Genomic DNA, 16592 nt, shown 5'->3' on the forward strand with positions numbered 1-16592 from the left:
TACCTCTCGCTCGCAACTGAGCTCACGGTGGGGTCGTGGATGTGGACGCGCGCGGCAGACCGACAGCCCGGGCAGTTGCTAGGCGATAAGGTAAGCTTTCGTATTTCTGCTACCAATCAAACAAAAGTATAGACATGGCAAATCGTCGCTGTGTTTTACCCGTTTTTACCCGTTTACGGACACAGGATTGGATGTATAAACATAACCAGGAAGAAAACAGAAACTATGAAATTCTAAATTAGAAGTACATTTTCACAAAAAAATCCGGACAATTCGTGTCCCGGGAAAGAATATTAATTTTTCGCCACAGTCGCTCAAAGAAGAGGACAATCCCGGGAAAACCGGGACAGGTGGCAACCCTAGCTATTGTAGTTAGTGCAGCACATTTCAGGGGGTGGCGTTAAGATTCGCCGCAGACGCTGAATGCAGATTAGGTGTTAAGGAAATTCCACAGACGATGTTTTCTTTTCTGAACTCGTTAAAGTTCTTCAGTATGGGTTATGTTTTATGCATCAGTGCCGGAGCGTAGACAGAAATAATAATAATAATAAAAAACAATATCCATAACTGCATGTAAAAAGTTGGATCGGCAGCTGCCACAAGCCCTAAATGCATTACGTTTGTGGAGAGGCAGAGCCGCAAGGAAAAATTGATACTGCTGGATTTTGCAAAGAGCAATGCATCGCGATACTAATGCAGTGTTGCCAATTTGGTGACTTTGTCGCGAGATTTAGATTCTGTTTTTTAGATTTCGTTTTACTCACAGGGTTGAGGTTTCGACCCTCGATTCAGCTGTGCTTGTATTTGACTCAAAAACACAAATGCGGTTTTTATTCTTCTCTAGCACAGCTCGGCCAGTCCTGCGACCACGGAAATTATTGAAAAGCAATCTGTCTGTATTGAAAATTTAAGATTTGTATGTGTGTTTCGTTCAAAGTAAATGACGGATGTTAACCGAATACAGGCGTTTATTTTATTTTTATCTATTTATGTATTTAGAATCCATAAGTAAAAATTAACGTGCATTTGTGTGGTACGTATACCAGAGAGCTCAAAATGAAGGAAACGTGCGGAATATGAGACACATTTCCATGTGAATGACCTCAAGTTCCGCCACTGGCGACGTCTCGGGGCAATCTGGTGACCGTCTGAAAGGCTGGCAACAGCTTTTAAAATAACGTAACTGCAGATAGTGTAATGCAAAAGCAGGCTAATTTTAGGAGGCAATTTACTCTGGGTAGATGCTCTGGTGAATGATTTCATAGATTGAGTTTCGTAACATTTTATTCGGTAATAAATAAATGCACCTAAAAGACTATGGGGCTACTTTTTCCGAGGACAGAACATTGAAATACTCATTGAAAACAAAGGCCCGTCTTGCGTGCGTGTTTTTGCTAATTCCAGGAAAAGAACAATTTGCCAATGGGATTTATAAAATTCTATATAGCATTGCATTTTCATTATGTCCACAGTGACACCTCACCTTGTTCACCATATGCACAGACCTTCAGATCTGTCATTACAACTGTGGTGGTAGTTGTGTCTGTTATTGGTGTTTATTTGCGAGCAAACCTGTGTACGGACACTGAACTGCGAACATTTTTAAGGTTTCATTTCAGACGTGCGACGAACCTTCGAAGTGAGCGCAAATCTGCACACTCACGCTGCAGAACACGCTTAAACTAGCTGCCAAGTCATCCAGATTTGGGAAAACCTTCAGTGTTCAGGGGACAATCTTACTTTGGGCAGCAGTGCAGCACAGTGGAAAGGGGCAGGACTTGTCATTGTGAGGTTGCTGGTTCAGTTCCCAGCTGGGGCTCTGCTGAACCCAGAATTGCCTCAGTAAATACCCAGCTGTATGAATGGATAACATATTAAAAAGGTAACCTCTTTAAGATACTATGGATGAGAGTGCTGAATCACGGTAATGTAATGTGATGTGTCAAGCCTTAAGGCTTTGCTACATTTTAAATCCTTGCTGTGTAGCCTCTGCACCAGCATGAAAGATGTATTTTATATGTACTCGTATTAATTGTAAGATTTGCTGAGTGCTTCACGGTGCACCGCTGTTTTCTTCCTGTCTGCACTTTGATTGGTTGGCTGTCCCTCGTTTGTGCTCCTACCTGCATCCAGGGAATTCTGGGATTGTGTTAATCCATTTAGCAAATAAACTTGGTAATGGGATGTTACAAGGAAAACCTGAGTTTATGTCTACATATCCTCTGAACTACTTTACATTATTTATATATGCATATATATATATATATATATATATATATATATGGGCTGTTCATATTGAATGTAGGTTGAAGCTTATAATTGGATTCAGTCCCCATGTCACCAACCTAAAATAACCATAAGCTTACAGCTGTGGACACAGTTGGCTTTTTCATGCCAGTGATAGAAGTAGGGTAGACCGGTCGGCCAGTGTTCCCTCCCCTCGCCACTTTCAGGCACCCTGCAGGCCATCAGGGGCCTTCTAGCTGCCCAGATGATGTCATTGGAGCAGCACCCATCCTCCAATCGGTGCCCACCTTTCTGCAGCACACAGTGTGAGTTACAGTGCAACAAATACAGCCATTCCATCCTCCCTTCAGCCGTCCACCGCAGCAGAGGCTGCCGTCGTCAGATAAGACTGATACACAAGTGCTGATTAAAAAAGCAATAATAATGATGATGAAATGAATTTAAAATTAATATAATGTATAAGATGGAGTACCAACAGGAAGTGAACCTGCAAACACAGTGACCCTACTGGAGCAGAACTTGGGAAGACTAAATAAAAAGGGTAAGTAACTTTACCTGGTGAAGTTTTACCTGTGCACAGGTGGCACAAGTGTTTCACACAAAGAAATACAGCTTGCCACTGGGGATGTCTCTTTCCTTCTTTGCTATTCATATTAGCATCACACAGCCCCTAGTCACTGCACAAGAAATTAAATTAGTCAGCGGCTGTTTGTAGTGGCTACAGTTGCTTTGGAAAAGGGCCAGACTAAAACCGATTTGTTAACAGCTAAAAGCGATTGAGTGTCAGAGGAAAGATGAAAAGGCAAGGTGTACTGCTATAATACAATTTCCTGCAAAGCATGTTACTGCTTTAACCATATGATACACTCTTTTGCTTTAAGTAATTTCAACCAACTGTGTTTCTTTGTTCTAATCCTATCTAATGAAGTCATTTTGAGTCTATGTCTATGTTAAGAAACAAAATCAATTTCATTGGCAAATACAATCAATTTGTAACACATCAGGCCATATCAGAATAGACTTTATTGTCATTGCACGGTGGGGATGCAACGAAATTGTGGAATTGTGAATATTGCCTGTTGAAAAATGTTTCGACTCTATTTTGCCTAATGGGGAGTTCCATCAATTAGCAGTGTGCAGGTGCAGTTTATCTTGGGTAGCATTTAGAAGGAAAAACCCATAATACAATGTAAATGTATGGTTTTAGGTTAGCAGTCAGATACTTCTCAAAAGAGCATTCCTACTGTCGAAGTTGTATGAAAAAGCCTGTCACTGGCTCTCCTGCGATCAATCTACCAGACACAGCTGGTTTGACATATTTGTGCCTCTGCCATGTTGCTAGCTGCTTATGAGCTGGTTTTATTGTGCTTGTTGTTTCTAATTTCAAGGCCTTGCCACTTCATGCAGCAGGTTGCACTGGTGTATTTCAATCACTGTAAGGCTTGCACTGTAAGGCGCTATTGAACCTTCCAAAGCAAAACGCTGTGGTTAAAACAAACAGCTTTAATCAGCCCACAGGTTAATCAGTCTGTCCACCACAATAACAGGCTTAGTTTCATTTACCTGTCTTCATTGACCCAAAGGGTGGCTTCTGGATCAATAAGAGCTTTCCTAACAGATTCAGCAAAAAAAAAAAAAAAGAAAAAACTGTTAGCCCTGGTTAAGACAACTGCAAATAATGTATTTTGGCTGAGCAGCAGATACCCATTACATTTCATTCTTTGATAAAGCCCAGTGTACGGTGCGGCGGGCAGTCTTTTCCCCTAGGGTTGTGGAAAGTGTGGATTTTTTTTTCCAAAAAAATAGATTAAACACAAGCGCGAGGAGATCCCGTTTCCTGCCATTATTCCAAATTATTCATAAGGTGAATATAAAAAGGTATTATCTAACACGGCATTCACGGGGTGCTTATTTCATATTCTTTTCATGCCCGTAATTATTTTTTCCCATTTATACGTATGTACATACATTTTATCCTTTTGATGTCACCTTAAAGACCACGAGATCCATTATCTGTGTGCAATTTGATGTGAACGATTTGGGCAGCTCCGAGGCCGGCGGGTTTTCAGTGTGGTTTAATCAAGAATACATTTTGTGGGCGCTGAGAACGTCGGGGCTGCGAGTTGTCGCTGTTGTATTACTTTGCCATGTCTGCTGGCTACGAGACGCCTCGGTTTTCGGGGCAAGTTCTGTCAAACTCACAACTTAACATCCCCCGTGGCACTTCTGAGCTATTAAATTAAGTAGCACTTGAACTGCAAATTGTGTTTTTAATTATGCGTTTTAATTGTGAATATTAATGAACGTAACAACTGTAGAAACGGCAACTCTTTACTTACAGGAAAGAACACGGATTGTGCTCGTTTCTTACTGCGTCATGATGGAATTGTACCTCCGGAATTTCGCCGGAATGGGTTATGTTTATGAGCAAGTTTCAGACAGTGAAACCAATTATAAAATAACAGCTTTTATTTTGATTGGGGAATATTCACCTACTCTGTCCCGCGTGGCAGTATTGTTTCTCTAGTGGAGTAACACATACGGTACATGGCCAACAAACAGACCCGGGTTCAGATCACTCAGTAATTCGCTGAATAATGAATAATCATTCAGTAATATGTGGGTGGAAATACGGGAGATATGAGAGATATGAAGCGCGAGCAACAACATGACAGCCACGTAATTCCTTACGATTTGCTCAACAACAGATGTGATTATTGAATCATTTAACGTTATAGTAATTTGGGGCCCTTAGTGACTCAGCCGGCATGGCGTTCAGTTTGAACATAGGCCCAGGTTCCAAACCAGCCATGTCATTTATCGACAATGACCACGGCGACGGTAACGAATTGACTCTGTTGAGCCAGGGATAGGGACGCATAGGTCGTCCAGGGTGAGCCGCTCTTCCTGCTCACAGGTACCCTGCAATTCATTAGGATCCTGTGAATTAGTCTGGTGACGTCAGTGGAGTAGCGCTTATTTTCCAATGAGCGCCCGGTCGGTTGTTGGGCGCTGCGTGACTTGTGGTGCGAAAAATAGCCTTCGGCTGCGTCTTAGTGCGTCGGAGGGCTGCGCGCGTCTCGCTCCTGCGCGAGGGCAGAAGTTGTTGCGGTGATGCTGGCGCGTGACCGGCCTGATACACACTTGGCAATTCCACCACAGGGTTCCATAAAGACGGGAGAAAGCACTGCAACAGCGACAGTGGATCAATTAGGCTGTGCCAGCTCGTACTGTCGAGATCCTTCACACTGTGGACATGCCAGCTGTAGACTGCAAATAACCACCTTTACACCTGCCACAAACAGGGATTAAGAAGAACATGTACCCTGACCCGGTTGCGTTATGTTTTAATTTACTATTGTGTGGAGATTAGTGGCAGGGTCCGTCTGTTGGCAGACGTCCCGAGTTTATTTATAGCATGCACGTCGATGTTCTGTGCATTCTGAAACACCCGATGTAGTCCACTTAAGAACTGTGGAATTGTGTTTGCCGCTCAAATGAAAACACCAGCGGAAGACAGAGGAGACGGGAGCGAGAGCGGAGCACCTGTCAGAGGAGCAAATGCACCGGACTACGGGACCATCTCGTAAAGAGACCTGAATTCACTGGTAACATGTTATTTTTTTGTGCGAACATTCTTCGTATGTTCCTCAGTCGTGTGTTTTATTTCCGTTATTATTGTGCGTATTTCTTCCGTGGTAACATCATGCAGCCAATTTCGGCATATTTTCTCAGGGTGTGTAATGTCAAATTCAGCACTTGAGTCTAGCTGTTTGGGTATTAGCGAATGAAACTTGCAGATTACCAAAATTAACTCCCAAGTAGTCTTAAACACGCGTCGTCCACTTCTCACGCGCACACGTTTGCGCAAGATATTGACATTTAAAATAATGTTTGTCATTAGATATAGCGGGGCTCCCGTCATTCAGAAATTGTATCTTACCTGCATTGCTTCCAAACAGATCATGTACGCATATCTGCAAAGATAGGATGAGTTAATGTTGCTATGTAATGTGTGTCCGTTTTAGTGCAGCTGTTTTCCCTCCGATGGGTGTCTAATGCTGTCCGCTTTCATTAAAAACGTGCGCATCGCCGCCGTGATTTAAGCATGAGCTTTATGTGTTTATTATTTCATCCTCCAACACTTTGTTTTGTTTTTAAACTTTGTCACAGACTGTTCAAGCGAACTCAAGCCATCTTCTTGTTATCCTTGCCTGAAGTGCATTCCCAGAGTAATTTGACGGAATTACTCGCCTTAAGAATCTCACTGCTGCTGTATGTTTTCATTTATAGAACCGGGAAGGGGTCACGGTGTTCACACGTGTGCAGAAAAACCTCGTTAAAATGGTAATACTGTCATGTTTATCTGCTGCTCGCAGCGACGTTGTTTGAATGCTCCCCCGTTTCAGAATTACGCGGAAATTGCGCGGGTCGGACGCAGCGCTCGCGCACTTATCAGACGGCTGGTCGCGAGAGTCCCGCGTGTGAGCCACAAGTGGGAGCCGCCGCCTGCGCTGCGCGGTGCCGTATTCCGCTGCAGCAACCGGCCGCCTGCGCTGCGCGGTGCCGTATTCCGCTGCAGCAACCGGCCGCCTGCGCTGCGCGGTGCCGTATTCCGCTGCAGCAACCGGCCGCCTGCGCTGCGCGGTGCCGTATTCCGCTGCAGCAACCGGCCGCCAACGCGTGTTACAGCTGCTGCATAAAAGACAATCTCTGCTATTTTCTTAATTTATGTTGTACTTTCCATTCTATAATTAATGTCCACGTAGCTTTTTTTCGCCTTTTGTTTCAGTCTCATTTTGCTGCTCTGTGCATTTTCTGCTGTCCTTAGTCTGCCAGGAACTGTTCACGACTTATAATAGTCTTTTAAACATTCATTTTGTAGCGACTGAAAAACCTGCAATTCAAATTTGGCGTTGGGGCAAACTCCAGCTCAGCTGTCACGTGACCAACGCTGAGGTGGCGGGATGGGGAACGAGTCCGCTCTGAACGACAGCGACCGTGCCGCGGTGGCCAACAGCACCTTCCTGCCATACTACCTGCACTCTCCGGGAATGGCGGCCGGCTACATCCTGTCCTACCTGCTGGTGCTGCTGCTGTGTGTGGGGGGGAATGGCCTGGTCTGTCTGGTCGTCCTCCGCAACCGCAACATGCGCTCCGTCACCAACCTCTTCATCCTCAACCTGGCCATCAGCGACCTGCTGGTGGGGGTCTTCTGCGTGCCCACCACCCTGATCGACAGCCTCATCACAGGTACAAACCACACCCCCACCTGTCACTAGAACCCATCTACATTTACATTTACATTTGTTCATTTGGCAGATGCTTTTATCCAAAGCCACTTACAAGTGAGGCAGGGTACAACACCAGCAAAAAACCATAAGGAGTCAGCAACATTAGAAGTGCTGCATGACCAGGTTTCAATGGTGGGCCAGACAAGGTACAAGCTAGCTGTAAGCGAACAATCAAACAAAAAGGAGACTGGGATTGGTTTAGACTCCTGGACAGAAGAGTTTGAATGAGGCAGAAGAATTCCTAACTGTCGTTTTGTCTATTCATCGCGTCTTGCCTTTTCTAACCCGGGGTCTTGGTCCTTGAAGTTCCAGGCCAGTGTAGCTGTCAGGCCTAAGTCCTGCTGCCTGGCTCTGTGTGAGTGCAGATGGCCACCAGTCAAACCAGTTAACTGGCTAATAGAAATGATACAGTCCAAGCATCATTTGGGTTTTGTTATGCAAACGGCTCCCAGAAACCAGACACAACAGCTACTGAAGCATCATGGGAAGGATGGATCATTTCTTTGAATTGTCTGTGATCTATTAAACATGTTGGATAGGAGCTGTCCATGATCAAGGTCTTCAGTTGCTCTGTTCGGCAAATTGTTTCAGAAGATTCACAAATTAAGGCACAAATAAAAAAAACATGGCAGAGAGTAAAGTTTAGGGTCTTGTGTCCTCCAATTTTAACAAAACGTTTTTACAGTTCCTGTTCATTTCCCCCGGGGAGGAGAATTTATGTTCTCTTAATTATGATTTAGCACTGTTGGCAAGAGAGCTGCACATAGGAAAGGCTTAAAACCTAACAAGCTAATTGTCCTGAACCTTTTTTTCATGTTTCACATAATTGTCTCATTTAGCAGCATTATCTTTGTGACAAAGAGACATTTATAGCTGTGTTTTTAACTCTAAAGCCAATTGGGTTTATTATTTTCTCATTGGAACTGAAATGTTTTTGTATTAATGACACAAAAGCAGAGCCTCTGTGTTAGACCCAGAGCTGCTAATGGCCGATCGTTATATAAAATAACTCCGTGGAGGGGGTTTAGGACGATTGATCAAACGAAGGTACCGTGTGTTCTCTACCTCCCTGCTGGCAGCTCATCAGCTGCCGTGTGAGAGAAGTCGGTGTTTTTGGTGAAATCACAGCGCTGGAGTTGAGTCTCTCTCTCTTGCAGGTTGGCCATTCAGCCAGTTTACCTGCACCATGAGCAACCTGATCCAGGGCATGTCGGTCTCCGCCTCTGTCTTCACACTGGTTGCCATAGCAGTGGACAGGTAAGGCGTGGCACTGCTTCTTCATCTCCTGTCCGTTCACCTGGAGAGAGTTTGGGTGATGGCAATCTTTTATTACTGAGAAGAGGTGCACACCCCTTTTTCATGTTCATTTTGTCCCTAGAGGCATGTTCCTGCTACACAGTCTTATCCATCATGCTGTCAGAGACGTGACAGCAATCTGTTGCTGAAGAGTCACCACTAAAACATGGCTGTCCCTTTGGCTGGTTCCACACTGATGTTGCTGGGATTTTTGTTGACAAGATTGCAACGGAACAGGAAGCAAGCTGATTGGTCATTTTTCAAGTCTTTGCCATTGTCTCTGCGTTTTTGGCATTGCTTCACATTGCCAACACTTTACTTATCAATTACATAAAGGATAAATCCCATTAAAGTAATGCTTTAATTATTTACCTGTTTACTTTCATGTCAGGAAGTTAAATACATGATTGAGCATTCCACATCCTAACCCCTCCCTCTCTGTTTGATAACTGGCATGGCTGTTTGAAGGAGAAAGCAGATGCCTTTGCACACTGCACTTTCTGCTCTTTTGGACAGAGTTGTGCAGATATCTCTTCGCTTACACAAAGAGTCCTGCAGAATTCTGTTCTTCTAGACAAAGATTCAGATGCAGCATTATCTATGTGCAAACATATCAGCTTGCAGTTGGTCAGGGAGATCGACAGGATGACACTTTAACCGACGGGTTGTTTGGTAAACAGAAACCAAAACGCCCTCCCTCTTCCCCAGAGGCGAGCTCACAGATGGTGTGCCCCTCCAGTTTTAACTAATGCATCAGTACTTCCTGCATTCGGTAAAAGCCCCTCGAGTGCAGAGTAAGGGGCCTGGGGAGAGTAGCGGAGAGGACGCTGGAAGGTGTTGCATGCAGCGATGAAAGAGCCGCCAAAGATGAAATGGGTACGACACGAGAGAGGAGATGGAGAGGCTGAGGTCGTGTGCACCGCAGAGCAGACATTAGACAGAAACATTAGGCGCGGTTCATCGCAGCTGCTTTGCAATTTCCGCACAGACACAAGCTGCGACGGTCACAGCCGTCGTGAGCGGACCGTCTCAGCCACATCTCAATCCTGTTTGGATTGGCTGTTTCCAGCAATGATGAAGATGGTGAAGATGATGATGTTGACAACCCCAGGGCCTGGCACTGCGCGGGGGGGGGGGGGGGGGGGGGGGGGGGATGGCACTGTCATTACTCTACAGTGCACCAGCCCCCCTGCCCTGTGTGCTCCCTCACACCCCCATCACCCCAACAAGTGTTCACAGACTGGCATGGGAACCTGGGGAAAAAAAATATAACAGAAGATGATGGTGTTAATAAGCCATGAGCTGGGAGCTTAATGCAGCTGCATTTGTGGAAAGTGATGAGGGCAGAGAGTACAGATATCCACAGAGCCTGCAGAATCTGCCACCAGCATTGCAGATGTACAGAGATAATGTGCTGGCCAGCACAGAGGCCCAGACGACTCCCCGCTGCTCTAATGTTGCTCTCCCTTCCTCAGCAACAATCTGCCTCCATGGAGAAAAGGCTTGGAAACCCGAGAGGGAGAGGCACAGCTGTGATCATTCTCCCAGACGCTGTACTGAGACATTTAAAAAGGAAGAAAAAAACAATCTCAAACTCGGGACGGGTGATGTGACAGCTGTCGAACCCTGAGTGGATGTGCGGTCAGTACATACAGCCAGAGTGTGACGTAAAACAGCTGGACAGGGTGGCACTCCTGGCTGTACCAGCATACAGGGTCAGCTTTAATCCTTCCCTGCTTCTTTGAAGAGCACCAGGCTGCCATGCTGCTCTCACTGGCCACTTCACAAAAGCCCATTGAGATAGTGCACCATGCCGCAATGAGAAGACTTTAGTGTTCTTTCATACAGGAATGAATCCCTGCACTTCATCATGATTGGGCTTTAGGTCGGAAGCTATACCTGTCGGGATGGGGGCTGTGTTACTGCCAATATCCAACCTTGAGCTCCTGTAGCCTTTGGTATGTTTATTATCAGCATATTTCGGGAAGATTAATGCCGTGCAATCGAGCATCTGGCTCACAGCTCCAACAATGTCAGGAGCTGAACCTGTGTCCATCTGGTTCTGCACCACACAACAAATGCTTCTCTGTTTCTGCCTTTGGAAAAACTGTATTGTTGGTTTGGACCAATGGCATCAGCCGCACGCAGGCCGGTAGGTACAGTAACACCCTCAGCTGTTTGCCTCTGCGCTGATGTCCTACTTTCAAATATCAAGCTGTGAACACAGAATTGATTGACATCTTTAAAATGAAAATTTTTTGCTCCGGCCTTAGGGGAATTGATGGGTTTTATATGATGTGAAAGCTGTAACTGAATTGGTTTGTATAAATCACTCATTTCTCTTGGCCTGTGGATTTTGCTTTGTATTCTTCACCCTGTCTGTCTGTCTCTGTCTGTCTGTCTGTCTGTGTTTACTTCAAAAGGAGAGAATAACTACATGTTCTGCTGGAGGTCCAGCTTGAATCCAAGGCTCGAGGGTCTGTGATCTGACTGCTGATTAGCTCTGGTTCCTGTTTACTTTCTCACCCCCTTTTAAAATTGATTGTGTTCAGAAATGTAGATGAAAAAAGCAGATGATGATCATCGATATCATTTTCTTCCCTGGTGCACTGTAGAGATTATTTCCTTGAATATTCAATGGTTACTGAAATGATAGTTCCTCCCACCCCCCCACCCCCCCACTGCATCATGTCAGTGTTGTGAACCTGTGTGCCTGTGTTCACGGTTATCTAGAAATGAGCTGAGGAAAAGCCTGATGATGGTAATGAATATGCACATGTTTTGATGGGAATGTGTGATCTCAGGATTGCTCCTGCCGACCCCTGCAGTGCTACAGCTGGTTGGATCAATCATTAGACTTTGTACAGTGACATACTGTTAGTTTAAGAGCATTTGCAGGTGCTGTGTATGCCTTAAAGGTGTGTGTGTTCATTCAGTGTTCAAAATCAACAGGTAACTGGGAGAGAGGTTAGCAAGAGGGGCTATGGAAGCTAACCTCTCTCTCTCTCACCCCCTGTTCCTCTCTTTCCACCCCCATCCCTTTCCATCTCTCTCTCCCTTTCTCTTCACTCTATGAATTCAACAAGCATCATTTACATTACAAATATATATTTGTTTTGCCAATAAAACATTAATCTCTGTTAACAGAAATTCTCTCTCTCTCTCTCTCTTTCTCCCTCTCTGTGTCAGAGCTGATAATTAAGAGAATACACTACAAGAGAAAAGATAGCAGACAGAAAGTAATCAATGGCTTTCTCACTCACCCTGCCCCTCCCTCTGCCTCCCCCCCTGCCCCTCACTTTGCCCCTCCCACTTCCCTCAGGTTCCTGGGCATAGTATACCCTTTCAGGCACAGGATGAAGCCTGTCACTGCCCTGCTGGCCATCATGTTCATCTGGATGCTGGCCTTCGCCATCATCTGCCCCTCGGCCGCCACGCTGACCGTCATGCACCTGCACGACACCTACATGGTGGAGGCCAACCAGACGTACCCGCTGTTCGTGTGCTACGAGGACTGGCCCCGCCCGGAGCTGCGCAGGATCTACACCACCTTCATCTTCGTGCAGGTGTACCTGGCGCCGCTGGCCGTCATCAGCCTCATGTACGGCTGCATCGCCGCCAAGCTGTCCGCCAACCTGCGGCAGGTTGGCATGGCGGAGAGCGGCCGCGCCCACTCCCGCAGGAAGGTCAAGGTCATCAAGATGCTGATCATGGTGGCGGTGCTCTTCATGGTGTCCTGGCTGCCGCTGTGGACGCTGATGCTGCTGGCCGACTACCGGGACCTGGACCGGCAGCAGATCGACTTCCTGAGCAGCTACCTGTTTCCCGTGGCACACTGGCTGGCCTTCTCCAACAGCGGCATTAACCCCATCATCTACGGCTTCTTCAACGAGAACTTCCGCCGCGGCTTCCAGGCCACCATGTTCTGCGGGGGGTGCGCCCCCGACATGGCGGTCCAGCACGGCCGCTGCATCCTGCCCACCAACAAGGTGTCCAACAAGAACCCGGCCCCGCCTGCCGACGCCACCCGCCAGGGTCAGCGCTGCACGGGCCTCCCCCAGGCCACGCCCGAAGGCATCCAGGGGATCCTGCTGGAGGGTGTCAACCGGACCGCGGCCCCCAACCGCGTCACCGGCGCCTGGGAGGAGTGAGCCCTCTGGAGGCGGTGGGAGAACGCGCAGAAACGTTACATTATATCACCAGAGGAGTGATGAGGAGTCATGGGGGCATTTTGGAGAAGGCTTTATTTATTTATTTGGGTTTTTTTCCCTGGGAGTGGGGGTGAGGGGGTTAACAGCATTTTAACAGCCTTTTGGTTTTGGGGACCCCCCCAGCCCTCTGTCATTTCCGCTCTGACCTGGTCATCCCCGTTTTGAGTTCCGTAACACAGAAAACGAGCAGGTTTTGGTGAAAGGCTGCTGAGGTGGTTAGCCGTTTAATCTTTTTAAAAACAAGTGGGCCAGGATGTCAGATATTCCACCCCCCCGCTCAGTGCCACCCTAATCCCGTCACTCAGACAGCTCCCCCACGCTGCAGGGTCTCTTGGGGTCCTGGTGAGGCCCCCCCCCCCCCAACAGCCTGCTGGGCCTGAGAGTCGGCTCGTCGCAGCGTGTGCACTCTCTCCGAAAAAAAAACACACCAGTCTGCTCTGCTGCTACCTGCACCTGCCATGGAGTCTGGGAGCCCCCCGCCCCCCCCAAACCCCCCCAGCCACCACTGGCCTTATGAAAAAACACCCTGCTTCTTATTTCTGCGCCTGCAGCAGATTGGAGCGCTGCGCGGCACCGGTGGAACCTGACGGAACCCGGAGGAACCCGGTGGAACCCAGCAGCAGTGCAGAAGCTCACATTGTGCTGGGTGTGTTTGCCAGGCATGTGGTTTGCATTAAAGCAGCCAGCCTGTGGCTGTGTCTGAGAGCCCCCCCCCCCCCCCCCCCCCCCCCCCCCCCCCCCGTGCATCGAGAATCGCAGCCACAGAGACGAGAGGGAGGGGCGGGCTGAGACATGGGGGGCGGCTTCCATCTAAACACAGCACAGCCTGGAAACGAGTGGTGGATGTCATCACTGAATAAGGTTTATTTTAAAGGCTATTGTGTATTAAAATTTAAGTGCAAGATGTTTTCAGTATTTGTGTCATGTTAACCCTTTTAAAGGTTGTGTTTTTCAGTTTGAAAATGTTTAAATAACATCATCTGTTGGTCAGAATGTTGTATTAATTGTTGACGATGGTCGCACGCACATCTTACGTTCCTCTGAACGGCTCAGGACAGTGTCTGCGCGCGAGCGACGGAGCGTATAAAAGCGCCCCCACAAAAGGAAGCACAAAGCTTCGGGCTGCAGACAAACAAAATGCATAAAATTCAAAGAAACTAAGCAGAGCCACAGGGAAAGGAGAGAGCGGGGAGTTTTAGTGCATTGTTCAACCTTAATAGGGGCAAATCAAGGTTTCCCTGGCAACCGGTCACCATCATGTCAACAATGTTTTGTGCAATGCCCTCAAGATCCATTATCTTTTGAAATGCGGTCCTGATTCAATGAATGTAGCTTGAATTTCTGAAAACTGATCTTTTATTATTCTTTCTTGATTGACGTCTACATGTTTCTAGTCCAGCTTTAGCTGTTTGCCGTTTGCTTAATTGTACGTATCGCGATAACACATTTTTACGCTCGTCACGTACAACTGTTTTTGGATTATAACAAAGACATAATAAGATTGATCATAACGAAGAGATCAGAGATTGTCTTTTTTCACTCTTAATAAGTAAGGCGGTAAAAATGAGTGCGCCTTACTGAAACTGGAAGATTTGCTAATTTTTCAAAATAATCCAAAGAAGGTTCGTGACTGGTATCAAATAAAGGTGTGAGGTGTGTGTTATAATGAATTTTATCTGACCGCTCGCCTCCTCTGAAAGTTTCCTCCGAAACACCCCGCGAGGTGACGCTTGCGCACGCGAGAAGCGCGCAGCGCACCGTCCTTTCCATGCAGGAAACGCGCACTAAGACACACGTGGAAGACTTATCGATCAGACTACTCCTATGTGGCCTGTTACTACAGATTAATATTTATAATACATATCATATCTGTTATATAGATTAATATCTATACTCCCAGATGTGTGGTGGGCAGCAAGTTCAGTTCTGTGAGTTTGAGTCAAATAAGAAAATCGGAAATTTAACAAAAGTCGAATATCGACGCTGCGTGAAATACTGGGGGCGGGGGCGTCGTTTTGCCTGTCATGCCAGCATTTTGCGTGTTTTGGAGGCGCAGTCGAGGCGGACAGAAGCGCGGAGTGCGCCGCAGTCGGGATGGCGCTGAGGAGCGTGAGTGATGCGGGCTCCGTCGTTGCCCGGCAGCCTCTCCTCTTCACGCTGCGGGGAAGGGCAGTGACGCGCGTCTCACCGTCTCTAACGCAATCGAGTGCGAGTTTGGAGGACATCGCCCTGGGCTGCCTTCATTCAGCTCAATGGCCATCTCTTTTATGAACCAGCAGAGGCATTGGGGTTTTTCCGTTTGCTTTCCTTGCACCTTCCACGTGTCTCAAAAAAAAATTCGCATCAGAATGCGAACTCACGAATCACGTGGGTGGGAATCACATGAGATCCTATGAAAATTGCAGAGTGCAATTTTATTTCCGAATGTAATTACCTCCGAAAGCTTTCAAAACTCTCTCCTTTTTTAGAAATGCCATGCAAACATATAAAACATAAGCGTGCTCCCTGACACAAAATTGTCCTGTTAGTATATTTTACTGGAAGCGGTCAGACTTGCCCTTTTACCACTGCGATGACATCGGGGATCTGAGAACGTGGTTAATAACGTCATTGACAAAGAGAACGTTACTAGCAAATTATTTGCTCAGCTAAACGACAGGGGATTGTTGCATCCACCTGCGAGCCACAGAGTTGCATTTAGTTGACTACCTAAGTGCAGGAACAAGTGAGATTGCAAGCCAGAAATTCTGTTGTTTATCCCATTCAAAATTATCCAAAATAATATCCAAAAATATAGCATATTTTTTTGCTCATATAACTGAGCAAATCTCTGAAAATTCCATTCAGAATATGATATTTTGAAGTATTATATTTATGGAACTCCATGGAGAAAATGTTAATGGTTTGTGCCCATTGATAACAGACATTATTGTCCAAGGACTTTCTGTAAATATGTATAATTACCACCTGCCTAATCAGTGCAAAACAGTCAGCAGCTGTTTTCCGAGAATGCATTTGGTGTCCTTCAAGGGCATGATCTTATTTATGTATTTCAGCTCCAGTTTACAGTCAGTTTTGGTTAGAACCACAGTGTTGAAATGAATGTCCTTGATGATCACGAGAGCTGACAGTCGTCCAGGCATGAGGCACACGTGCCAAAGTCTCTCACACAAGTTGCTCGCCAACAGCGTAGCTGGCTGAATTTTTCAGTGGGACGCTGAACACAAGACTCAAAGTCATTCCACCCTTTTCCCTTCGGGGGTGAGTGTAAAGCAGCAGTTTGGTCAAAATGTAAAATTATTAATGAGTGTTCTATGAGACACATCAAGTGTCCGCATTCACGCTTGAGAATTCCATCTTCTCTGAGCCTTGTACCAAACCTTCCTCCAGTCGAACAAAAGTCCACGCTGACCCCAGCCAGAGATTTTTATTACAGTGTCGAGTACTTGTATGCCAGATGGAGCGTTAGGAACCGTAGCAGTATGCTGTCTGTTCATGGTGACGACTTCATCGTTCAGAGTTTGGATGACAAGCAAACCCTGCT

At 46.5% G+C, this 16592-nt stretch overlaps 1 protein-coding gene across 1 annotated transcript; it reads left to right on the top strand.

The window, feature by feature from the left end:
* Nucleotides 1-1901: 1901 nt before the first annotated feature.
* On the top strand, nt 1902-12988 carry npffr1l1 (neuropeptide FF receptor 1 like 1). Its single transcript, XM_036530003.1, has 5 exons — nt 1902-1924; nt 2454-2552; nt 7268-7500; nt 8699-8798; nt 12160-12988. Exons 1-5 carry the CDS (start codon nt 1902-1904, stop codon nt 12986-12988), a joined length of 1284 nt encoding a protein of 427 aa, XP_036385896.1.
* The last annotated feature ends 3604 nt before the right edge of the window (nt 12989-16592 follow it).

The sequence above is a fragment of the Megalops cyprinoides genome, chromosome 5 (genome assembly GCF_013368585.1).
Source record: "Megalops cyprinoides isolate fMegCyp1 chromosome 5, fMegCyp1.pri, whole genome shotgun sequence".
NCBI classification, from domain to species: Eukaryota; Metazoa; Chordata; class Actinopteri; order Elopiformes; family Megalopidae; genus Megalops; species Megalops cyprinoides.